The sequence below is a fragment of the Trichosurus vulpecula genome, chromosome 5, assembly GCF_011100635.1.
Source record: "Trichosurus vulpecula isolate mTriVul1 chromosome 5, mTriVul1.pri, whole genome shotgun sequence".
Taxonomy (NCBI): domain Eukaryota; kingdom Metazoa; phylum Chordata; class Mammalia; order Diprotodontia; family Phalangeridae; genus Trichosurus; species Trichosurus vulpecula.
Genome location: NC_050577.1, coordinates 302,203,237 through 302,229,329, shown reverse-complemented (window position 1 = coordinate 302,229,329; position 26,093 = coordinate 302,203,237). Strand labels below are relative to the sequence as shown.

The 26,093-nt window shown below is 48.2% G+C and overlaps 1 protein-coding gene across 2 annotated transcripts in view; it reads right to left on the bottom strand.

The window, feature by feature from the left end:
• PARVB (parvin beta) overlaps positions 1-26,093 on the bottom strand; it is a 144,171-nt gene that overhangs the window by 41,712 nt on the left and 76,366 nt on the right. The window contains exons 9-13 of one of the 2 annotated variants that reach the window (XM_036761059.1): positions 22,635-22,696; positions 21,131-21,199; positions 16,019-16,120; positions 8,357-8,429; positions 236-807 (exon numbers count right to left, since the gene is read on the bottom strand). In XM_036761059.1, the coding sequence (XP_036616954.1) occupies positions 731-807; positions 8,357-8,429; positions 16,019-16,120; positions 21,131-21,199; positions 22,635-22,696 (383 nt within the window). In that variant the 3' untranslated portion in view covers positions 236-730. Of the gene's footprint in view, positions 1-235; positions 808-8,356; positions 8,430-16,018; positions 16,121-21,130; positions 21,200-22,634; positions 22,697-26,093 lie in introns of those variants that run through there. The other variant, XM_036761058.1, reaches the window with a different exon arrangement.

Genomic DNA, 26,093 nt, shown 5'->3' with positions numbered 1-26,093 from the left:
TGGATGACCCAAGGTCTACTTTCACCCACCTTTACTTGACAGTTGGGCAAACTGAGACCCAGCGATGGGGAAATGATTTGTTCAAGGTAATACCGGCCGGGGAGGAGCGGCCCAGGGTTACCAGATAATTAGCCAAGAATAAATAGGCAGGCTTGTCTATTAGGGGCTTCTTGTAGAAACTCAGCACTCTGGGTTGTGGTTGATGTCATGTAAAACGGGCAGCCAAACATTCATATGATGAGAGAGGAAAACATCAAGAGTTTCTTATGAATAGTTTGATATTTTCTTTGAAAGGAAGGGGAGGGTGGAAAAGAAAGAAAATGCAAAACCCATTTTTACTGGAAAGCGCAGATTTTAAAGGAATTCCTAGCCTGAAAGAGTCGGAAAGCCAGGATAGCTCATGAGGGCATTTGGCCAGACCTCGGGTCACCAGGGACTCCATCCTTGACCAGTCCAGGTGGCCTTCGCTGGGGGTGGGGTTCAAGCTTGTTATCTGTCCCAAGAGCAAAGCAGAAGTGGGGATCCAGCATCCGAGGCGGGGAGCCCCACCCCCTGGCCCCAGAGCCATCATTTCCAGTGGCCTTTGCTCCCTAGCACCAAGGAGACAGAGGAGGAAGCAAATCCTGCAGCATCATGAAGGCGGGCAAACTAGACTAAGGCACAAGGAGACACCGAGTCCTGGTTTCCCTTCAAGAAGACATGGGGATGAATATTTCAGCAGCTGCCGAGATCACTCCATGTTTTTGTACTTGGTGAATAGGTTGTATAAAACCCGCAGGGTAGATTTGAGGTCCAGGTTGACGACATCTGCAGGGGAGGAAAGGCAGCAGCTATTTAGGAGGTTTGGGGGGGCTAGGGAGGGAGCGAGGCCCCCCACCCCTACCCTGTGTGAATAAGACACAGAAGTGCCTCACAGCAAATGCCCCGACTCATCACCTCAGGAACAAGGGCAATAATCAGTGAATTTCAAAGCACCTATTAAGTGTCTGCAATGTACAAAGCACTGGGGAGAAAGGTCCCCAACTCAAGGAGCCCAGTCCACTCTGTCAGCAGTTGGGGATAGCACACTGCCCCTGCCCTCTTGCAGCTTAAATCTACCGGGGCAAACAACAGCAGATGATTATTTACAAAGTCAACACGAGGCTCTAGCCCCTGGGGAATCAGAGGCATTGGTTTTACAAGGGGAGTGAGGAGGGAGTGGGAGAGAACTAACTGTTAATTGAAAACAAAACAAAAAAAAGAATCTAAGGAGTCTAAGGGGCCTCGGCTGAAGAGTGAGCACATTCTAGGCACAGGGGTCACTGGGTGAGGGAGCAGGGAGTATATAGACTACAAGGGTAGGTGGCAACCTCTGGGGCTTCTGGAGCTGACCTGGGCTCTAGGACACTTGCTTGGACAGCTGGGCAGGGGAAGGTGGTAGCAGGGGCTTCAGTATCTGCCCGTGGTTGGTAAAATGACCTTTGGTCATTTGCTCCTTTCCTCCCCCAACCCTTGGGAGGCAGGTATGACTCCCATTTTAAAGGGGACGGTAGGCCAGGGGCAAAGCTGGGTCTCGGGGCTGCCATCCAGAGCTCTCTGGGGGCCAGCACAGTTGCCTCCCCAGATGGGGGATAACACAGTGCCAGCCCTTCACAAGTCCCTGGCTGCTGGGCCTTCATTACACTTGGCTATTTTTACTTTCTGGAAATCAATCTCGCTGCTCTGAAATCTCTGCTGCGTCCATGGGATAACATTTCTATTTAAAGACAAACCGACACCTCCCTGAAACCCAGCCGGTCTCATCTAGAAACAGGCCTCCGGCCGTCTTTGTCCTACTCTTTTTAATCTGAACACAGAAAACAAGGGCCAGGAGAAAGGGGTGGGAAGGTTGCCGGGCAGGTTTGGGCTTCCTGGGCTTGCTAGCTCAGTCCCTGCCCCAGTGCCAGAGGACAGACATCAGCCCGGATGATGACTAGGAGCCCTCAACCGCCCTGGCCAATGTTTGCCATAGCAACCAACAAACACGACATCAGCCACGACTGATGTTGAGGCCGAGTGGGCCCCGAAGAGCTAGCTCATCTCAGGAGGCAGGGGATCCTGAGGCCACTGGCTGTAGCCCCAGCACCTGGCACACAGCAGGCGCTTAACAGAGGCTTGGTGGAGGGCTACCAAGGAACTTGTTCTGCCTGGCCCAAGTGGAGAAAATCAGAAGCAAACAGGGAGTTGGAGGATGGGGGGAGAGGATTCACAGAAGCAGACACTGGATTGGTTTCATGAAGGGGGAAAAAATCCTGAACAGAGGTGTCCAAAGGAAGAAGTTAAATGGACAGCCTCAGGAGGTAGTGAGTTCCCCATCACTGGAGGTCTTCAAGCTAAGGCCAGATAACCTGCTGTCAGAGATGGTGTTGGGAAGGGGGCACTCCTAGGCAGCTGCTGCACCAGATGCATCTCCTCTGAGGGTCCTTTTAGTTCTGTGATCAGTAATTATCAGCCTCCCAAATTTCCCCCAACTTCTGACTTGACAGAAAAAAAAAAAAAAACAAACCATGGTCACCATAATAACATCAGTGAGTAAACAGTTACAAATAGGCTAATTCTACGACTGGCTGACTCTGACACACTGAGCCTCAGTCCTTATTAATGCTGAGAAGGGAAAACTGGCACTGATCAGATCACTGACCCAGGGAAGAAAGCGAGTGAGCCAACTCTTGCTAAGTGCACAATCTCTCTCTCTCTCTCTCTCTCTCTCTCTCTCTCTCTCTCTTTTTCTCTATCCCTCCTCTCTCTTTATCTCTCTCTCTCTAGCTCTCTCCCTCCCTTCCTCCCTCTCTTTCTCTCTCTCTCTCTCTCTCTCTCTCTCTCTCTCGCTCTCGCTCTCGCTCTCGCTCTCTCCCTCCCTTCCTCCCTCTCTCTCTCTCTGTTTCTCTCAGCATGATAGCCTTTAAAGGGGTCCTGGGCTGGAAGGGTCCAACCTCCCTGTGTCATACATGAGGACACTGTGGCCCAGAGAAGCTGACTGTCACGCTGTGTCACAACCAGAAAGTAGGAATTCCATCTGGGGCAGTTTGCAATTTTCCCAGAGGCCTTGACATCTATGCGTGATCAGCACTTCAGTTAAGGAACAAGAAACATAGCTGAGGAGGCCGGACCTCACAGACCCTCCATCCAAAACCCCATGAGAGAGGGGAGGGTACCCTCTGGCCTAAGAGAGTTCTGGGCTCATCCTCCCTTCAGCAGGGCCCCCACAGGAAGCATCTCTCTGGGAGAATTCGCCATGCCATGTAGACTTTTGGCAAATTAAAAAGAATTCCATGAGGAAATATCACAGATGTCTGTGGATGACTTCCTCTGATACCAAATCATGGTGGAGGTGAAGCTGTCTCCAGAAGATTCTGCCAGGGAAGCCCAAGTTCTGGCAGGTCTGCACAGGTTGGAAAGGCATCAAACATAAGGGACAGACCTAGTCAGCTGTCCAAGGAATGCCCTGGCAAGGCGAGAAAGGCTCAGCACCGCATGGTGGCGACCACCTGGGGAAGGTTTGGGGCCACAGCAATTCACAAAACCAACTTCTCAGGCACAAGAGAAAGAAAACGAACACAGACAAGAGTCTCTGGAACAAAACATTTTCATTATTCTATGTCTTATCAATGATAAATTCCTGCGTCCTCGGGGAAATCACTTCCCTTCTGAGACCCATCTGTCAAATGAAAGATGGCGAAACTCAATCTGAAAATGTCCACCCCTGCCAGCCCTGACCTCCCCTATTCTGAGGCCCCCCTTCCCAGCTCTGCCATGCCCTGTTCTAAGGCGCCTCCCAGCCCTGACATTCTCTGTTCTACGGCCCTTCACAGCTCTACCATCCCCTCTTCTCAGGCCCCTCCCAGCTCTGACCTTCCCAGTTCTAATGCCCCTCCCAGCTCTGCCATCCCCTGTTCTAAGGCCCCTCCCAATTCTTACATTCCCTGTCCTAAGGCCCCTCCCAGCTCTGACATTCCCTGTTCTAAGGAGCCTCCCAGCCCTGACAGTCTCTGCTTCAAGTACCAAAGAGCTTTTCCTTAGACTTTTCATCCACTTGGTCAATTCTTCCTTTGTTTCTTATCTAATCCCAGCCTCTCACTACCTTCCTTCCCTCTGAACATCATGGAAGACATCTCAAGCCAATGTTTCTGCAGAGGAAAGGCGGCCAAATCTAAGGCATTTCTCGGTGACCCCAGGGGGATCATAAACAGGCTAGAATCCCATGTGATTGCCCCCATCAATGCCAACTCCAATACCTCCCAAACTTAAGAGTAAAAGCTTTCTGACTCCAGCCAGCAGAATGAAGTCATGCATATACCCCCCTACCCCCAAGAGGTACCCTCAGCCAGGAATCCAATCCAACCAACATTTATTAAGTGCCTGCTGCTAAGTCCTGGGGATACATTTAGTTTTGTTTGTTTGTTTTTTAAGAGTCCCTCTCCTCGGGAATAACATACACAATCAATTGGGTATCTTACTCCACAGGAGAGGAGGAAGGGGATTAAAAAGGGAGTGATGATAGAAGGGAGAGCAGATGGGGGAGGAGGTAATCAAAAGCAAACACTTTCTAAAAAGGACAGGGTCAAGGGAGAAAATTGAATAAAGGGGGACTGGATAGGAGGGAGCAAAATATAGTTAGTGTTTCACAACATGAGTATTGTGGAAGGGTTTTACATAATGATACATGTGTGACCTATGTTGAATTGCTTGCCTTCTTGGGGAGAATGGGTGGGGAGGGAAGAGGGGAGAGAATTTGGAGCTCAAAGTTTTAAAAGCAGATGTTCAAAAAAAAAATGTGATTGCATGCAACTGGGAAATAAGATATACAGGCAATGGGGCATAGAAATCTATCTTGCCCTACAAGAAAGTAAGGGAAAAGGGGATGGTGGGGAGTGGGGTGACAGAAGGGAGGGCTGACTGGGGAACGGGGCAATCAGAATATATGCCATCTTGGAGTGGGGAGAAAACGTGTAATTCAAAATCCTGTGGAAATAAATGCTGAAAACTAAAAATTTTAAATATATAATAATTTTTTTAAAAGGAGTCCCTCTCCTCAAGGAGCTTATACTCTCAAGGTGGGGACAACACACAAAAGACAGGAAATGGCCACAGCCAGGACAGACAGGACACCAGGGCTGGAGGCATCCCCAGGAGCTGGAAGAGGAGTGAGTCAGGGCCAGCTTTCTGCCCTCTATAAATAAGGAAGGCAGTGGGAGAAGCCTCAGACTCTGCCTTCCAATCAGAGGGGAGAAGTGGAGTCAATCAAGGCTTGATGAAATTTGAGGTGATGAGCTGAACCTGGGAAGGTGTCTTATTAATGGGAGTCTAAACCAGGTAGAGCAGCAAGTACAGAGAAGAGTCAGGGTTAGGGGAAGGGGGAGGGGGTTGGAGAAGCAAAGTACCCTCCCCCATCCCACCCGCCAAATGCAGGGATGGATGCAGTGGAGACAGACTTTACCTCCGCCAAGACCACAGTAGCCCAAAGGGGCCGCTAGAGGATGCTAATTCAACCACAAGAAATGCCTGGCTCCAGGATTCAAAAAAGACCCTACCCCCCAATTATGCCAAAGACCACTGGGTTGGAAGTGGTGGGGGGGTGGCATATCCTAGCCTGGCCACTCACCAGCTGTGTGACCTAGGTAAGTCACTTCATTGGGCAAATAATACCTGCCACCTGTTATCTGTGAGCAACCCATCAACAAGTATTTATGAAGCACCCTCTGCATTCTAGGCATGGGTGGGAGGGGTCAGGGATATAAAGATAAATAGGAAATAGCCCCTGCCCCTAAGAAGCTTCCATCCGATTTGGGGACACAAAATATACACTCATAAATAATTCAAGTGCAGAATTACTTAAGCACCGACCATGTGCCAGGCACTAGACAGGTAAAGAAAAGAGAAACAAGTACCTGCCCTCAAGAAGCTTACACTCTAGTGGTGGGGGAGGGGAGGTGATGATGCCCATGAAGCGCTTTATAAACCTCCCAGCTCTGTATAAATGCGTCATTATCGTTGTCATTATCAATCACCTGCTACTTAACAACTTACCTGGAGTTTTCCTCATTCTGACCCTGTGAGGTCAAACAAAATGACAGAGGAGGAAACAGAGCTAGAATGAAGCTGAGCTACAGACTCGACTCCCCCCCCCCACCCAGAGCTTTGCCCCTCAGAACCGCCACAGATCTAAAGTTAGAAGTGAGCCAGGAGGTTCAAACACCTCATTTGACAGGGGAGTGTCACAAGCAGGGATGGTGTGACAGGGAGTGACTTGCCCAAAAACTGGAGATAGAAGGGACCTGGGATGCCATCTAGTCCAACCCTCTAATGTTACAGGGGAGAACAATGTAGCTCAGGGAGGATAAGGGAGTGGTTGAACAGAGGACACAGAGGGAGTAATCGTCAGAGGCAGGATTTGCACCCAGAACCTTTGACTCTAGAACCAATGCCTTGGACACTGCAATATACTGTTCCCTTAGGACTCCTGTGAATCCACGCTGGGCGTCAGATGGGACCCAGCAAGCTGTGATTCTCAGGAGAATGACCCTGTCTAGAAAGAACCTAAAAACCAGACAGGTCTGACTGAGGGAGGACTCTAGGGTCCTTCTGATGCTCCTTCTGGAGGTCAGAATAAGAACTGAGCCCCTGGGCACTACAGGGTTTCCCCCCAGGTATTTCCTGCCTCCCCCCCACCCCCATATGTCCTGCCCCACCCCGGTAACTAAATTAAACTCTCGCCTCAAAAGGAAATAAGGAATGAAGCCTTCTGGATGTCCCAGCTGCCTTCAGTCAGAGGGACAGACACAGGTGGCCATCCAAGTGAATTCTCCTGAGTGGTATTACCAAGGCCCAGAAATGCCTGATGTAACAAAACCCGAGTAACCAGAGAGTGGCCAAGCCTCCCCTTGGCTATTTCTGAGCGCCAGCTGCCTCCTAACCCAGGCGTTCCCGCTCCCTACGTTCAGCCCAGCCTAGCCTACACATGCCCTCACTCAGGAGGGGACCCCAGCAAGGCTCTGGAGGGAGACAAAGGATCCTAAAGCCTAGCCCCTCCCCTCAGGTGGCTTAGAATCTAACTCAATCTCAGAGGGAAGGAGGTGTGACCAATCTAATCACTGGGCCTCTGCCCCTTGCTTTAAGTTGGTGTGAGCTAGGACAAGTCCCTTGATTTCTCTGGGCTTCAGCTTCTTCAACTGAAAGATGATGGGGGGACCCACCACCAGAAACCGCTGGGGTGGAGATGAGCTGAGGGATGATGCTTCGAGCCCATAATCCTGCCTCTGGCCCCTTCACTGCGGCCTACTTGGAGGCTCCTGGACTCTCTTCCATGTCCCTGAAGCCTTCTCACCAGGAAAGATCCCTGCACCCCTGCTGCCCCCTCCCCCTACTGGAGAGCTCCGCCAATTTGAGGAAGGGCCCAGGCCTGCCTTGCTCATGATTTTGAACTTTCCCCAACTTCTCCGTGCCCCTGAGACTTCCCCACACACCCCTTTTCTAGGCTATCTTCTTCCATTAGAAATATGTTCCTTGAGGGTAAGGACTTTCTTTTTTGCCCTTATCTATATTCCCCACAGTTTAGCACAGTGCTTGGGACACAGCAGTACTCTATAAGTGCTTGGTGACTCAACTTTCCTGATCTATAAAATGGGAGATGGGTGGTCAGTGGCCTCTAAGCTTCCTTCCAGTTCTAGACACATAATACTTTTATCTCTTATGGTCATGGCTTTTATGCTCACTACATGTGTGATGATGGCCGAGTCACTAGGCCTCAGTTTCCTGATCTCACAGGTTCCTTTCAGAACTAGGTCTACAGCCCAGTCCAGAGGTGAACAAGAGTCTCCTCTCTCAGCCTCCCAACAGCTTCTGAATAACTTCCCTTTGAAGACCTCCTGGGACAAGGAGTTCATTTACCAAGCCAACCATCATACCCTCCAAGGCAGCGACAGTCACCACCATTTCATGCTATCAAAGGGAGAAAGCACAGGTTTGAGCCTCTGACCCATCCTAGCTAAGTGACTTGGGGTGAGACTTCACGTCTGTATGAGCCAGGCAGCTTTTCAAGGTGCTCCCTGGCATCATGGAATTATCAGGACTAACCTGGACTGGGCTCCAAAGAGGATGATGAGAAAACACACCTCCCTCCTGTCTTTGCAGAGGCGGGGAGCTATGGGTACAGAATGCTGCATATACTCTCAGACTTGGTGACTGTATAGAGTAATTTTGCTGACATGTATTTTGTTCCTTTTTTGTTATAAGACACGGCTTGCTGAGGGAAAGGGATATTATTCAGAAATGGGAGGGGATGAAAACAAGAGGAATCGATCATTTGTTTTTTAAGTCTCCAATAAAAGGAATCTCATACCTTCTGGGCGAGCCTTTGGTTTCTTGAGTCCTCCGTCTTGCATGAGTTCAAAAGCGAATGAAACGTTGTGCACCTGCCAAAAAAAAAAAAAGAGAGAGACAGAGAGAGAGAGTTGGTCACCATCATCAAAGAGGAGCAATTACCTCTGGAGGACGCAGGCCAGAAGTGGAACATAAGCCTCCTGAGGGGAGGGTCCATGTTTTTATTGCCACATTCCCAGCACCCATGAAGCAAGCAATCAAGACTTATTAAGTGCCTACTAAGCACCAGGTGCTATGTGAAGAGCTGGGACACAGCAAGCATCTCATAAAAGCTAGGCAGACTGAATCAAATTCCATCCCTCCTCCTCCTCTCCCCACCAAGAGAGAATCGTGTTGAATGTCTGAGGACAAACTGCTGCCATCTTCATCTTCAGAGTCCCAGGTCAGCCCTCCCTGCCCCAGTGTGTGCCCTCTGGGGCCTTGTTTCTATTTTCAGGAAATCCATCCCCAAGTGGAGCCTGATGGTTGCCTTGCCTTGTGGGGGATGGGGTGGGGTCCAGTGATTGTTTGTTTTTTTTTCTCTTGTAGAATGATTTATTCTTGCAAAGTTCCATATGGCTTAGAAAGTTCCTCTTTGAAAAGGGTAAATTATATCATCCGTAGAGGCACAAAAACATAGTATAGTAGAGGGAAAGAAGGGAGGGAGAAGAGCTATATTTGAGCTTTACTCTCATTGGATTTGGTTCAAGAAGGGAATAACATACACTGAGAAGTATAGAAATCAAACTTGTCCAAAAAAAAAAAAAAGAAATCAAACTTGTCCTACAGGCAGTAGGAGGGGTAACTTTAGCAAAGTTGCAGGATATAAAATAAACCCACATAAATCCTCAGCATTCCTATATATTACCAACAAAGCCCAACAGCAAGAGATAGAAAGAGAAATTCCATTTAAAGTTACTATAGACACTATAAAATATTTGGGAGTCTATCTGCCAAGACAAACCCAGGGCCTATACGAACACAATTACAAAACACTTTTCACACAAATAAAGTCAGATCTAAACAAATGGAAAAACATTAGTTGCTTGTGGTTAGGCCGAGCTAATACAATAAAAATGAAAATTTTTCCTAAATTAATTTACTTCTTCAGTGCCATACCAACTGAACTATGAAAAAATGATTTTACAGAGCTGGATAAAATCATAACAAAATTCATCTGGAAGAACAAAAGGTCCAGAATATCAAGGGAATTAATGAAAAGAAATGCTAGGGAAGGAGGCCTAGCCATACCAGATATTAAACTGTACTACAGAGCAGCAGTCATCAAAACTACCTGGTACTAGCTAAGAAACAGAGTTGTGGATCAGTGCAATCGGAGAGGAACACAAGACGCAGTAGTCAATGACTATCACAATCTACTCTTTCATGAACCCAAAGAATCCAGTTTCTGCGCTGAGAACTCACTATTTCACAAAAACTGCTGGGAAAATTGGAAAACAGTATGGCAGAAACTGGGCATAGACCAATATCTTACTCCGTATACCAAAATAAAGTCAAAATGGGTTCATGATTTAGGAATAAAGGTTGATACTATAAGCAATTTGGGAGAGCAAGGAATAGTTTACCTGTCAGATTTATGGGAAAGGGAAGAATTTATGACCCAACAAGAGATAGAGAGCATTACAAAATGCAAAATGGATAATTTTGATTATGTTAAATTGAAAAGTTTTTGTATAAACAAAGCCAATGCAACAAAGATTAGGAGGGAAGCAGAAAATTGGGAGAAAATCTTTACAACCAGTGTCTCTGATAAAGGCCTCATCTCTAAAATATACAGGGAATTGAGCCAAATACATAGGAATACAAGTCATTCCCCAATTGAGAAATGGTCAAACGATATGAACAAGCAGTTTTCAGAGGAAGAAATTAAAGATATCTATAGGCATATAAAAAAATGCTCTAAATCACTGACCAGAGAAAATGCAAATCAAAACTCTTAGGTACCACATCTCTCCTGTCAGACTGGCTAAAATGACGAAACAGGAAAATGATAAATGCTGGAGAGGATGTGGGAAAACTGGAATATTGTTACATTGTTGGTGGAGTTGTGAACAGATCCAGCCATTCTGGAGGGCAATTTGGAACTATTCCCAAAGGGCTATAAAAATGTGCATAGCCTTTGACCCAGCAATACCACTTCTAGGGCTGTATCCTAAAGAGATCACACAACGGGGAAAGGGACAAAAATATTTATAGCTGCTCTTTTTGTGGTATCAAAGAATTGGAAATCAAGGGGATGCCCATCAATTGGGGAATGGCTAAACCAGTTGTGGTATATGAATGTAATGGAATATTACTGTGCTATAAGAAATGGGGAAGATACAGAGTTCATAATAACCTGGAAAGAATTACATGATATGATGCTATGTGAGAGGAGCAGAACCAGGAGAACATTGTACACAACTACAGACATATTGACTCTGTGATGACTAATTTTGATAGACTTGGCTCTTCTCAGCAATACAAGGTTCAAAGACAGCCCCAAAGGTCTCATGATGGAAAGAGCTATCTACATCTAGATAAAGAACTATGGAGTACAAATGCAGATTGAAGGAAACCATCTGCTCTTTTATTCTATATCTTTTTTTTTTGTCTGTTTTGTTTCTTCTTTCTCGTGACTCACTCCATTGATCCTGGTTCTTCTTTACGACTTGATTATGTAAATATGTTTAATGCGAAGGTATATGTAGAACATATATTGGATTCCATGCCATCTTGGGGGGAGGAGGGAGCGGAGGGAGAGGAAGAAAATTTGGAACTCAAAAACCTGTGGAACTGAGTGTTGTAAACTAAAAATTTTAAAATTAAACATTAAAAGTATTTTTTAAAAAGAAACTTCCTTTTTGCCCTTCCACGAGGTAAGTTGGGACAGGACAGTGGGCATCTGGAGGCCTGGGTCCAATCCTAGCAGAGCCTGAGTCTCTAAGTGGAAGGAGGCACTCTCCCTCCAGGGACACCATCTGCTGAATTGGCTTAGGAGATGGGTGGGATGCAGAATGGACAGCAGGGACCCTGCCTCGGACTCCCTCATTGCTGAGTGACCTTGGGCAAGTCACTTAATAATCCTAGCTAGAGTTTACAGCACACTCTGAGGTCTGCAAAACCCTTTCATGCAGTGGCCCCTTCACCCAGCTGCCCTCTGGTGCAGACCCTCTTCCCTTCCCACCTCCTGTGGGTCTACCTGCCCTAAGTTTCTCTGCACTTGAGTCCATACTCACAAAGGTCTGACTAGGTCACCCTACCCCTGATCAATCTAGCCCAATGGCTCTCCATTATTTCCAGGATCAAATATAAAATCCTGTTTCTCACTGAAAACCCTTCCTGATTGCACTGGTAACTAAGGTGGGACTGTCTTACTCTTTTAAAATGATTAATTAAGTGTCTTTGATTGAGCCTTACTAGGTGCAAAGCCCTAGGCCCAAACCCCTATCTACTAGGTGCTAAGCCTATGTGCATGTGATGCCTTCAGGGCCCTAAGGGGAGTTGCTAAGACCACAGCCAACAGTAAGAGCCTGAGTTCTGGTTGCTCAGATGACGTTTGATGATGGCTCAAGAGTGTATAAAAAGAGAGAACAGAGCTATTTGCTTGGGGCTCTCACTTTTGGAGGTGTGTTGATGTGCAGACTCCGGGCAGCTGTAGTTAAGAACCCTCCAGCCTGTAAACCCGGATGTTGGGACTTTGTTAAACCCTGGTAACTATGCATTGAGATTTGAATCAGACAAGGTCCGTCTGTCGATGTTTGTACTTTGTATTTGCTCTGAAATTCAGGGTGCTGGCTTTTCCCCCTGAACTAAGTGAATGATATTTGGCTTATACTCTCCTTTTTATGCTGGTACTTCATGCCTGGCACACAGTAGGTACAAAATAGATGTAGGTACTTGCGACCCAGAAAGCACCCCACCCCAAAAAGGCTTTTTATTCTGGTGAGTCTGGGATTTCTAAAAGTGGGAAACACAAGGGGATTTGGGGGGAGACTTTCTAAGTCCTCTCTTCCAGATAATTAACATCATCAGGTCCTAAATGAGCCAGTGGGCTGTTATTCTGGGGGCATTTACTACAGCCGTGAAGTTGTGACCTGAGGATCTGAGTGTGGATCCAGACTCTGCTCCCCATGTGGATCCAGACTCTGCTCCCCATGTGGATCCGTTTCCTCCTCTGTAAAATAAGGAGAATAAGAGCACCTACCTCTCAAAGAGAGAGAAATCTTAGTCTAGCGGCTACGGGGTCTGAAGCCTCCAACCACCAAAAGCACTTAGATTTCCCAACTGACCCATGAGGATTCGGAGACCTCACCTAAGACCCCATCGGCTGCCTGTCGGTCAGCCACAGAAATCAGGGGAAAACAAACTGGGGAAAAGCCATCAGAGAATTCTGCTGTTGGAAGAGATCTCAACGCTCAGCAATCAGAAACCCTTTAAACCATAATATTTTGATGAGTTAAGTGTAAAATGAATCAGAAACATATGGATAAAGATTTACTCACAATGCAGAATAATAACAGAAAAGCATTTGAAAAAAAAATCAGTGTTTAGTCAAACCCACAACATTTGGAAACAACTTGAGATGTTAGAAAGTCTATGATGGAAAGTCTATGAAGGCCACTCCTACATGCAGAGGTCAAACTTCCCCATGAGACTTCAGTAAACACAACATGACAAAGGAACCACTGAACAAGGGGGATTCTCACAGACTGAGTCTTTGCACTGAGATGGGGCAGATCTTGTAATTCATTTTGGAGAGAGAGAGGGGGCGGGGAGCGAGAGAGAGAGGGGGAGGAAGGGAGGGAGAGAGAGAAAGGGGAAACAGAAAGGAGAGAGAGAAAGGGGAGGGAGGGGAAGAAGGAGGGGCAGGGAGAGGGAGAGGGGTAGGGGAGGGAAGGGGAAGGGAGAGGGAGGAAGAGACAGGGATGGAGTAAATAGGACTGACCTCAAAGCCAGGAAGATGTGGCTTCAAGCTCTGCCTCTGGACATTTTCTGGCTGTGTGACCTTAGGCAAATCACTTAACTCTAAGCCCCAGACAACTCTCTAAGACAGAAATTTGTTCCCGCTAGACTACTCAATTTTCATCTCTATACTCAAATCTACTTCTCCGGCCCTAACTTTTGGTCCCAACAGAACTCATTATCATTCCCCCTCAACATTCCCTACCCACATCCCTATTACTGTAGAGGGCATCACCATTCTCTCATCCCTCTGGCTCCCAACCTTGGAGCCATCCCGGATTCCCTCACTGCCTCCCCCACCCCCACATCTAAGCTATTGCCAAAGCCTGTCATTTTCACCTCTGCAACATCTCTTGTTGATTTCACCACTGCAGCATCTTTTGTTGATTTCACCTCTGCAACATCTCTAGTCATTTTCACCTCTGCAGCATCTCTCCTATATGCCCCCTTCTCCTCTCTACAGCTGCCACCACCCTGGTGCAGGTTCGCATGGGTCTTCCTGCCGCAAGCCTCTGCTTTCTCCAGTCCCCTCTATTCATCCACTAAAGTAATTTTCCTAAAGCTCAGATCTGACCATGTCACCCCTACACAATAAATTCCAGAGGCTGCCTCTTGCCTCCAGGAGCAAATACAAATGCCGTTTGGCATCCAAAGCCCTATATAACCTGGCTCCTCCTCCCTTTCCAGTCTTCGTACACCTTATTCCTTGTGATACTTAGGCATCAACCCAGTGACCCCGGCCTCCTGGCTGGTATATGAACAAGACTCTCCATCTCTCTGATTGTCCCTTGTGCCTGGAATGCTCTCTCCTTTTGACTACTGACCTCTCTGGCTTTCTTTAAGTCCCAAATAAAATCCTGTCTTCTTCAGGAAGTCTTCTCCAACCTTTCTTAATTCTAGTGCCTTCCCTCTGTTAATTATTTCCTATCTCTCCTGTATATAGCTGTTTGCATGTTGTCTTTCCTATTAGATTGTAAGCTCCCTTGAGGGTAGGGACATGTCTTTCTTTGTATCCTCATGGCTTAGCAAAGTGCCTGGCATATAGTAGATGCTTAATAAACATTTATTGATTGACTAAGAAAAAGTGTCAACCTGCATTGGTTGAGGGACTTTCCTCACCCGGAAGTTCCCTACACCAATGAAATCACTAAGAAATCAGATCAGTTCTCTAAGGAAGTTTCATAATTCATATCTTCTGACTCTCAGACTTTCACCTTCCCTGATGAGCCTCCCTCCCACCTACCCCCTACTGTAAAAGCTCAAATATTCCCAGAACACCCTGTCGGGTCTCCCCCATCATATTCTACCTGCTATATTATCCTACTTAAATTTATTATACTTAGAGGTACCTCAGGGGCACAGTGGAGAAAGTGCCAGAGACCCGAGTTCAAACTTTGCCTCAGGGCACTTATTAACTGTAAGACCCTGGGCAAGTCACTGAACTTTTCTCAGCCTCAGTTCTCTCATCTATAAATGGAGGTAATAGTGGCACCCCCCCTCCCAGGGCTGCGGCAAGGCTCCAACGAGACGACATTTGTAATGTCCTTGGAGGCAGTTTGGCCAAGTGGGTGGAGACAGCCAGCCTCCAGGCTTCTGGCCTGATGAAACTCCTGAGAGAGGGTGGACACAGTGAGGCTGCAGATGAAGGCCGGTGGACGTGGCCACTGCGGGAATCTGCTTTGATTATACAAGTTTGTAACGGCTTCTGTTTTTCTTGCTTTTGAAGTTGGGGGGGTGGGGGAAGGAACGGGAAAGAAGTTGAACCTGAAAACAAAATTAAATTGGCTTTTTTTTTTTTGAGGATGTCTCTGGTACATCCTGCCTCTGTGACCCTGGACAAATCACTTGAATTTCTCAGGCAATATTCTAGGACTGCAGGTCTAATGAAATCACATTCTAGTGATTCTCTTTCCTACTGAGGTCACTGACTGCCACTGGACTGTAAGGTCCCTGAGGGCAGGGACTATGTGACCTCTCAACTCTGCACCCAAATATTTGAATCAGCATCTCGCAGGTGGCAGATGCTCATCAAATGTCTGTTGAGTTAAATTTAGAGCTCTGTTTACTGGCTAGCATCTCAGTCCCTCTCCATGTACATTTTCTTAACAGTTTTACTTGGAACAATCTTCTCTCCAAAACAATGCCTCTGGCTCTTGCCCCGTGGAAGCAGGGATGTGGCAAGAACTCATAACCAAACACATTTTCTTCCTACTTAAAGGAGACATGAGAAGTGTGGTCGACAAGACCTCCCGACCTTTCCTGAGTCTGGCAGGGAGCCCCTTCCTGGACTCTGCTGGCTCTCCACCACCCTTTTTGGGCTGGACCTGCTGCAGACGCGCTCAGTTAGCCTCAGCAGCCCGGAAGCTTGGGGCAGTCAGCCAGGAGTCGGTAAACAGACTAAGACCCATGTGCTGGTTATCATTTGTCTCTGGCTACCCGCACTGACTCACATTCTCTGCCCACCCCCGGATCATCACAGAGATGGATGCCTTCAGATGACCTTTCAGAGGGCCAAGAATAATGTTTTCAATGACCACAGTCTAAAGGTTAACTCCTGGAAGCATTAGGGACACACACAACCAGAAAATGATGACATGCTCCTCCCAGGGTCCTTCCCCAAGCCATCACCAAAGCCCACAGTCTTAATGCCCAGACGTTCGCATAGGTGTGTACTTACCTTCTGATCAAAATTCTCTGGGGTTAAGTGAAAGTTATGGAGAGGAACAAAGTACCCTTCCAGCAGGCCCATGAGCAAAACCAGGTAGACGCCATCTGCAAACTGAAGAAAACCAGCATGGGTGATGTTCCTGGATAGGTCCTGCCTCCCGCTCCCTCAAGCAGAGAAAGCCATGTTCAAGTCTAGAATGCCTGCCTCTGGAACCACGCTCCTTCTGCCAGGGCTGCCGTGCTCCTTCTGCCACAGTCAGAGAGACACCCACCTTCTCCTGGCCCCAGGGAGGGAGGAGATACCCTCGGGCTCTCATTTTTCAAGCCATATGAATAATTCTGGGTAGATGGAGCCTTGTGTCCCCAAAACCTCAAGACATGGTCACTACCACTCCCATGATCACTACCACTGTTTACTGAGCTCTGGGAGGGACCACTCACCCTTTCTGCAGTGGGAGAAACCAAGGCAAACAAAGGCCAGGGAACCACACAAAACCTGAGGATATTGGAAGCACTGTGGTCCACAGAGGACCGAGTTCAAGTCCCACCTCTGATCCTTACTACCTAGGTGACCTTGGGTCAGTCACTTAAAATCCCTGAGCTTCACCCAGCTCCAGGAGAGCCATTACTCTATGAGGTCCTTCTGACTCTACCACCTTCTAGCCATAATCTTAGACCTCGGTATCCTTGTTTGCAAAACTGGGGGAGGGTGGGGTGAGGGTCCCTTCCAGGGGGAGGCCTGTGATCTTATGATGCTCCCAGTTCTTTCACTTCTATCTGTGTGACCTTAGTAAAATCACTTGGCCTCCATGGGCCTCAGTTTCCTCTTCTGTAAAATGAGGGGGATGGAGTAAATGACCTCTAAGGTCCCTTCCAGTACCTGGCTCTGTCTCTTACCTATGACTTTAGGAAAGGCCCTTTCTCCCCTGCCCCAGTTTCCTCCTCTGTCAAGGGAGGGCACCAACCAGAGGACCTCTAAGGCCCCTTCCATTGGAAATGTCCAACTCCCTCATTTTATAATTCCCCCAAAAAAGGGAAGAGCCTTGGAGGCGGCCCCACAGTCAATGGGCAGGACAGCAGGAGAGAAACTCCATGTTTCCTAGACTTTCTAGGCGCCATTTTGAAAGTATAAAATATGGACCAAGGAAAGAACAGTGGGGGTTCTGAGGGTCTAGAAAATACCAGGATAACAGGGGAGGAAATGAGGATAAGCAGAGACACTCAGAAAGAAGATGCCAGAGACCCCAGAGGTCTGGAATGAGCGAGCAACCCCCAGCCTACTCACAGACAGGCAAGCAGATGGGAGCAATGAAGGGAGCCCATGGAGAGGAGGGGATGGACTGGCCCATTCCTGGAGTGCCAGCTCAGGAGGAAGAAGGAAGGGAGAAACTGAAAACACCCTTGTCTCCCAGACCAGCTCCACAGAACAGGAGCACACAATGTCCCACACAAGCTTCTTTTCTACTCTTTTTATAATTAATGTTCAGAACACCAGGACGCTCAGTGTCACAGCGCACAGAGCACAGGGCCTGGAGTCCAGAAGACTCGATTGCAAATCCTACCCTAGACATTTACTAGTTGTGTGACCCTGGGAAAGTCACTTAACCTATGTCTGCCTCAGTTTCTTTATCTGTAAAATGGGGATAATACACCTAACTCCCAGGGTTGTCGGGAAGATCAAATGAAGTATATATGTGTATACATATAAATATGGTGCTTTGCAAACCTCAAAGTCCCATATACTCAATCAGTCAGTCAAGAAATACTGAAGGAACTCCCAAGTGAGGAAAGTCCCTCAACCAATGCAGGTTGGAAGCTTTCTTAGTCAGTTAATAACTATTTATTGAACGTCTGCTAAGTGCCAGGCACTGTGCTAAGAAAGACAGCACACAATCCCTGTCCTCAAGGAACTTATAACCTAATGGGGAAGCCAACAAACAAATACATACAAAGTAGCCATATACAGAATAAGTAGGAAATACTTAACAAAGGGAAGGCACTGGAAGCGAGAGAGATCAGGGAAGGCTTCCTGCAGGAGGTGGGATTTCAGGTGGGACTTAGAGGAAGCCAGCCAGAGTGGAGGAGGGAGAGCATTCCAGGCAGGGGAGATGGCCAGAGAAAAAGTCCCAAGCTGAGAGGTGGACAGAGTCAGGAGGAGGCTGGTGTGGCTGTGTCAGAGGGTATGTGCTAGGGAGCAAGGTGTCAGAAAACTGGGAAGGGGAGAGGGGGCCAGGTTAGGAAAGGCTTTGAATGCCAAGCAGAGCATTCTGGATTTGTTCCTGGAGATAACAGGGAGCTGCTGGAATTTACTGAGTAGGGATGACAGGGTAGGACCTGGACCTAAGTCCAGTTTGATGACTGTGGGTACAGTGGGTAAGCGCTCTGAAAATGAAAATCTCCACTTGCCAGCCATGGGACATTGAGCCAGTGCCTTCACTTGCCTCAGTCTCCTCATATGTACCACGAGGAGGCCTTGCGCTCTCTGATTCTGTGAATTCTTTTGCTCTCGTGGCTGCCGACCAGTCCCTAAGTACCTCGAGTGACCCTGGGTCAGCCTCGGTTTCCCCGTCTATACCACAAGAAGCTGGCACTAGGCTGTCTCTGGAGATTCCTTCTTGCATCTCTCACGAGCCTGGATGTTGGTGCATTCCACGCCACCAGACTGGCTCCACGCCTTAATTTACTAAGGGCGACTTGGCATCTCAGCAGAGGGCTTTTTAATAAGCGTCAGATTTACTTTTATGAAAAGAGCTAGTGATTCATGAATGTGAGGGTGGCTTCCCCAGCTGGGGCTCCTCAGCACTTAATTCAGTCAGTCCTGGCAGATTCAGGCCATAACAGAGTGGGGGGATCCGGGAGCACAGGCTGCTCCGATTTCAGGGGACCCTGAAGGTTCCCCCCTCCTTCCTAACAACCCTAAGAGGGTATTCTTATTCCCATTCTGAAGAAGGCTCTAAGATCATGAATAGCCTTTACATAGGCTTTATGTAGACTGGGTCCCAACAACTACCCTGTGGGGGAGGCAGTGTGAGCGGAGGGTGGCTCCAGAGCCAGGGTGACCTGGGTTTGGTATAGCAAAGAAGGGGGAAAAACCCAGTGAAACTGACCAGCATATTGGGAAAAGTCTGACAGAGTACAGAATATTCTAAGCCCGTAGACCCCCACTCTTCAAGGGCAGGGAACTGCTCTCAAAAATCTCATGAAACACTAATGTTTAAATAGACAAAGACCTCAGACAAGGGCACGATGGATGAAACTGTGGCTTCTGGCTACACAGTAGGGTTTTCTTTCTTTTAAGTTAAAATGTGGACATTAAATTTAACGGGGAATGGAGACTGGTCTTGCGATTTCACTGGTGAACTCCTGGTACGGAAATTCACTCCTCAGATGCAGGCTGGCACCCGCTCTGCACCATTCAGTCTTAAAGAGTTCCAGGAGTAAGTCCCTGGCCCAGAATCCCCCAGCTAATACGTGTCAGAGGCAGGACTTGAATCCAGGTCATCCTGAGCCCAAGGTCCGTTCCCTCTCCATGGTGGCCGGCTGGCTCTCAAAGATTTTCAAAGGAAGGACCAAAGGAGCCTGGTTTATGCCCCATTCTGAGCCTCTCTGGTTTCTCCAGCGGGCATTCTCATTGCTGCTCATTGCCCAGCCCGGGCAAAAGGCCATGAGTCCTTCTCTTCCTGGTGCCCCTCAGGGACCATTTCCTATATGCTTCCCAGTCTTTACACCCCACCCAGGGCTCGGTGCAATCACAGCCATTGGCTGGGGCAGAGAATATTCTACATTAGCAGCCTCACTAATGCAGAAACCCTCAGAGGTCCATCCCTCATTGGCCAGAGGCCAATTTCACTTCATTCATGCCACAAATCCTGATGGAAGGCCCATTGTGCCATGCTAGGTGTCAGGCCAGCCTTCCTTCTCCGAGAAAGGGGGGATGATAATGAACACGTCTGTTGAGGCTCTAAGGCCACCCCATTGGTTACCGTGGTGGATCTCCACAGACACCCCTCAAGGCAGACACTACAGGAGCCCCATTCTACAGATGAGGAAACTGGGACCCAGAGAACTGGGTGTGACTCTGCCCACGGTCCCACAATCAACAGAGGCAGCATTCAAACCCGTCACATAATCACCGGATGTCGGCCTTGAGAGATCACCTACCCTGATCGATCATTCACTGATCCATCAATGGATTCTTCCTCTGTGCTGGAAGGAATCACCATTGTCCTCCCCGACAAAGTCTTTACACTCATTTTAAGAGGCAACAAGGGAGGTTTATTAACAAAGAGACTGCATGAAGGTGGAGAGATGTTCAGACGTAGCTGGACTGTAAAGGGGCAATGGCGTGGCCCGCGAATGACCCCAGTCATTGGGGAGCTGGGGCATCTCAGCCCAAAGCCGAGGAAGTCACAAATCCCACTATTGCCTGGGAATTGATTTGCCATCTCCATGTGGTAGACCCTTCTTAGGCTTTCTTCAGGCCCAAAAGAATGGAAGGGCACCTATTATTAGATGGGCTTGGCTTGGGTTTTTTGAAGGATGTTAGGGACAGACTGAACCATGATTCCATTTACATAGGGTGTTTTCTCCCAGGTGAGAAAACACCTTCCACCAGTACAAAGAACCCTCTCAGAAAGCTGCTTAGACCATGCTAAGGTTAAGGGTTCATACAGCCATCAGACAGGAGGCAAGGTGGTACTCCCCCTCCTCCACTTTCCTGGCCCCAAAGCCCGCTCTCTATCAAATATGACACGGCTGCCCCTCTTAAAAATAGCACAAAACACAGTGACAAATGCTAAGATGGATTTAGATTTGAACCCAACCAATCAACAAGCTTTTAGGAAGCACTCACTACAGAGGGAGGGACGCTGGGGCACCAGGGGGGACAGACAAATCTGAGCCCTTCATTTTATAGACATTGAGAACACTGAGATTCAGAGCTGATTGGGACCTACCCAGGCAGCCAGCAGCAGGGCAAGGCCTCGAACCCGGGTCTCTTGCCATACCAACCCATCTGTCCAGTCCCTTGGGACTCCCCCACCCTGGCCCAGACTATGCCATCTGCTGCCCCAAGCAGCCTGCCCACAAGGCCTCAGGCAGAGCGCCCAAGGGCCAGTCCTACCTGCGTCTCCAGTTCTGTCACCTCCAAGTTCAGCTTATTAAGGTGTTTGTTCACAAATGTGATAAGAGACTGCAGGGAGAAGAGCACGGAGGACAAGGGGTTAATGACGGCTCACCTGGCCCCCACAGGCCCAATGGGGCAGTTCTGGGGGGTGCAAAAAAGAAACAAACCCCCTAAATTAAAAGCTAATGAAACAAGCTGATACTTTAATTGGGGTGCATCCATCACTGCAGGGTGGGAATTACATGAACATACATCGATATCCCTAGTTGACGGGGAGCTCACTGCCACTCGAGACCACCCAGTCCATCTTTAACTGTTCTAGTCAAGATTGTCCTTCTAATTAGGAGGAAACCCACCCCATTCTAACCTGCCTCTGCCCCTTTCATGCTCCAGAGAATACATTTGCTTTCTTTTCCATGGGATGGTCCTTGAATATGTGAAGGCACAGAATGACAAGATCCTGGAGTGAGGGCTACCTAGTCCAGCCTCCTCCTTTTACAGATGACAAAACTGAGACCTAACACAATCCCCCAATAATGATACAATAAGCGCTGGTGAAGGGCAGACCCTCACAGTAAAATCGGGACCCAATAATTAAAACTCTCTCTCACTAGGAGGCTTCTTGCACATTGGGGATTTTAGGAGATCCAAGCCTCTTCCCATCTCTCCTGCCGGCCCACCCCACACCCCCATGCACTTTAAGGTCCCCATCCTTCTGCAGATAAGCATGGAGGGGTGAAGGGCTCAGACAAAGGAGCAGCTACTGCACAGGCCAGAATCACCAGCTGTGCATTTCTGAGAGACACCGGCAGCGGATGCCGAGCCCTCCATTCATCCTGTTTCACCTGAATAAAGACATACAGATTTAATGTATTTCTATGCCCCACCAGGAATGGGTTGCAATGTCTTTAACAATAAAGAAGTTTTTTTTAAAAAAATTCAGGCCAGATGCTCCTGGAGGCCAATCAGCTCCTATAACTGCTGACTTCAAGAGAAGAAAGTTCACATAGTTTGATTTTTTCCCCCTCATTCAGCACCTTGACATCTACATGAGCTGATGAGACCCTTCAAGGCCCTTTCTCCTTTGTCTGCCTGTCTGGAAGAAAAATGGGCTCAATTTACTCTCCAGCCACACTCTGACAGGCGAGCTCGGAGAAAGGGTTTCAGATAGGACTTAAAATGCTCTTCAGAAACAGCAAGATCCAACAGGCTTATGTGCTTTAAAAAAACGGAGATGAGGAAGAGGCTTGAATCTGAATTAGCTTCCACAGAACAGTGCTGTCTGGGAAGCGCCTGCCAGAATCTGCAAGGTGTGCAGGCCAGGAGGTCCCCAGGGAGCAGAAAGAGCCCATTTCCTACGTCACAGCTCCCTTCCTGACTCTAATTACATCTCAATGTGTGAGGCTGAGATGCTCCAGATTTCAAGCACCTGCCGCCTCCTTGGAGGCAAGGGACACCTTCCTGCCATCAGAGCCCAGAGCCAGAGTAGACCCCAGCTTACCTTCTTCACCACACTGAGCTTATCAGGTGCATGGTCAAAGAGCGTGTCAAAGGCATCTCGTTCTGTGGGGCACACAGAATGAGAGGCAAATTAGACAAGAGGGAACCGGCATCTGGATCAAGCTATCGCCAGCCCAGAGAATGGCCTCCTTGAGAGGCTGGAAGGAATGTCTGCCAGGGCATCAAGCCATGCCAGCCCCCTGAGGGCAGGGACTTTCATTTCTGTCTTTGTATCCCAGCACTGAGCACCACTCGAGGCTAGGAAAGAGGCCAGACTTGTGTTTTCATTGGTATAAGGATCCTTCAGGTGAGGAACTTGGGGGCCATTGAGGCCAATCCCCTTATTTGACAGACAGGGAAACTGAGACCCACTAAAGTACAGTGATGAGGGTCATAGGCCTTGGAGTTAGAAGGGGTCTTCAAGGCCATTTAGTCCTACCCTTTCGTTTTACAGATGGGGAAACTGAGACTCAAAGTTTAAGTGACTTGTCCATTCCTGACTCAAAACGCTCTCTCCTGCGTTATTGTACCACAATCTAGTGTCTAAACTATTTAAACGGGATTATTCCATGATCTTATTAAAAAAGAAATCTGAAACATTCTTAAGCAAAATGAATGCTTCAGAATTTGGTTTAAAAAAAGACCAACCCTACAAACTATGGCAGCATGCCTTGTATGCCCAACAGTCTAAGCAGGGCCATGGCCACATCTCTTAAGGCACTGGCTTTGTATATATTTGTTGACATGCTGTCTCCTCCACTAGACTGTAAGCTCCTTGAGGGCAGGGACCATCTTTTGCCTCTTTGCATCCCCAGAGCTTAGCCCAATGCTGGCACATAGTAGGCACTTAATAAATGTTTACTGAATTAAACTGGATTGAATTGAAGTACAGCTGATAGAAGATGGGACTTGGAGAGCTGAGTTCAAATCAGACCTCAGACACTTACTAGCTAAGTGACCCTGGGCAAGTCACTTTAATTCTTCCTGCTTCAGTCTCATCTGTAAAATAAGGATAAAAGTAACAACTACCTGCTAGGAGGGTCGTGAAAACTAAATAAGATAATATTTGTAAAGTGCTTTGCAAGTGATAAGGCCCTAGAGAAATGCTGGCTGCTACTGCTGCCGATGCCCTTGTTACTGTTACCGATGCCCTCATCACTATCGCCAATGCCCTCGTCACTGTCGCCGATGCTTCGTCACTATTACCGATGCTACTGTTCCTATTGCTATGAAGGTGTCAAGCTAGTGTTAGGTGAGACCGTGCAAAGTCAGCCTCTCCATCTCCCTAGAGCACTGAGATTTTTCACCTTGGGTCCACAGAAGCCAAGGGGTCTGTGGAGAGATTTCAGCGAATCGGGGAACTTATTTGTTGTTGTTGTTGTTGGTAAATATTTGGATGACTGTATTTTACTGCAGTTGCTTCCCTTTGTAATCCCCAGTGTTTTATTTTGTGCATTTAAAACCTGATTCTGCACAGGGCTGACCAGGCTTCACCAGCCTGGCTGCCAAAGGGCTCCAGTGCACAAACAAGGTTAAAAGAAAGCCCTGCCTTAGGGCACTCAATAAGCTGGCCTTGCTCCCCTGGAAGAGGAACCTAAGAATCACCAAACCTACAACTCCCAACCTCCTCCCAGCTGGGGTGGGGGGGAGAGGGGTGGTCAGTGAACAGGGACAAAAGCATAGTGGGGTATAGCCTAGATTTTTGAGGGAGGTGGTGTGAGGGACCAGAGAAATGCCATCTTTCTGCCCCCACCTTGTGCTCCCCTCCGGCCACAGAAGGGGTGCTGGGCCCACCCACCCGTCAGACAGCCCAGTTTCCAGGGGTAGCCTAGAGCAGGAAGGAACAGGAAGCTGTTGCCATGGCAACCCCACGTCATGATCCCTTACTCCCTGAAGATGCTTTTTCCTATTAAGAGAAGAGGTCTGCTGCCAGAGGAATCTCTGGAGACCTCAATCTGATTGGCCCATCAGGTGAAGTGGCTGAGGGCCTCTTAGCCTCTCTCAGTCAAGAAGACACTGAAGAACCCCAAAAAGGGAAAAGCATCAGTATAGGGGTGCTCCTAACACCCAACAAGTAGGTGGACCCCAGACCAACAGGCGGATTTTTATTTAACGGAGGGTAACTGAGGGCCAGGGAAGCCAATGACAAGCCCATGATCATATGAGTGGAAAGCACCAGAGACAGAATCTGAACCTAGATCCTCTGATTCTAGATCTCCTAGTATGTCTGAGAAGGGCTGCAATCTGCACAGATGGATGGCACACCCAGACCAGCCTACATAATTACTCCCTTCTCTCAGCACAAGGCAGCTGTGGCTTTCACTGTTCCAGGGAGTGTGGAGGGAGATGGGAGACTCCATGGTCCCTGGCACCCAGAGCGCCACCCCCCCCATCTAGTGCCCCCTCTTCTAATGCCTCTATATGTGCCTAATTACTGGCATGTTATCCCCTCCATCCAAATGGAAGCCCCTTGAGGCCGCAGGCTGATTTCTCCTTTTCTTTGTATCGGCAGTACTTTAATAAATGCTGGCCGACTGACTGGTCAACAGATCTGTGGTTTACACATTTCTCAGGCATAGTAGCCAATGTCAATGCAGACTCACCCTAACAAGAGAGATAGTCATCGACAGTGTCTCACGTTTGTTGTTTTTTAAAATCCTTTTTCTTTTTGGTCAATTCCCCACCTCCCTTTCTTCTTCTCCCTCCCCCCAGCACCCGAGCCCACATCCACCAGATGCCAGCCTGGATTCCCTCTGACACCAAGGAGCCCAGCTCTGATGGCCTGCCACCAGACCCAGGGCAAGGCCTTTCAAGCCCTGGAACTCTGGCCCAAAGTGCTGGGGTGACCCAGGAAGGGCTGGCCAGTCACGTAAAAACCAGCTCTTAAATGGCGAGAGAGGAAAAGAAAGGCAAAAGACCCTCAATGGCCTCAAACACCTTCTCTTTCCTTCTTGGAATAACCCATTGTAACCGCCCCCACCCCACCCTCTGCCCTTCAATTCCTAATTTTCCCATTGCAGAGAATGGAGGATGACTTCTATAACTCAGAGCCAAACCCAAGAACCCTGGTTTTTAATCAGCTCTAGAATACAAAGTGGAATATTATCTTAAACATGAAGACTATATTCAATCCCATACTCAATCAGCACCCTGTCTTTTCTGGGTGGCATTTAGGGCTCTCTACCTGCCTTTGCTCCCTCTGAAAGACCCCTCTCTCCTATACAGAGCTTAATCACCCTCTGCCCATCTCTTCTCTAGGCTGCAGCTGAGAACCCCTATGAAAGCTGGGATGTTGGCCCCATTTCCCAGCATCCACTGGGGTCGACTCTCATGGGCCAAACACGGCCATGACCTCCCTTTTCCTAGCTCCGCGCCAATATTCCACGTTATGGGACAAAGAACACCCAGAGTACAAGACGACCAGGCTCCCCTCCAGTAGGAACAATACAGGTCCAACGTC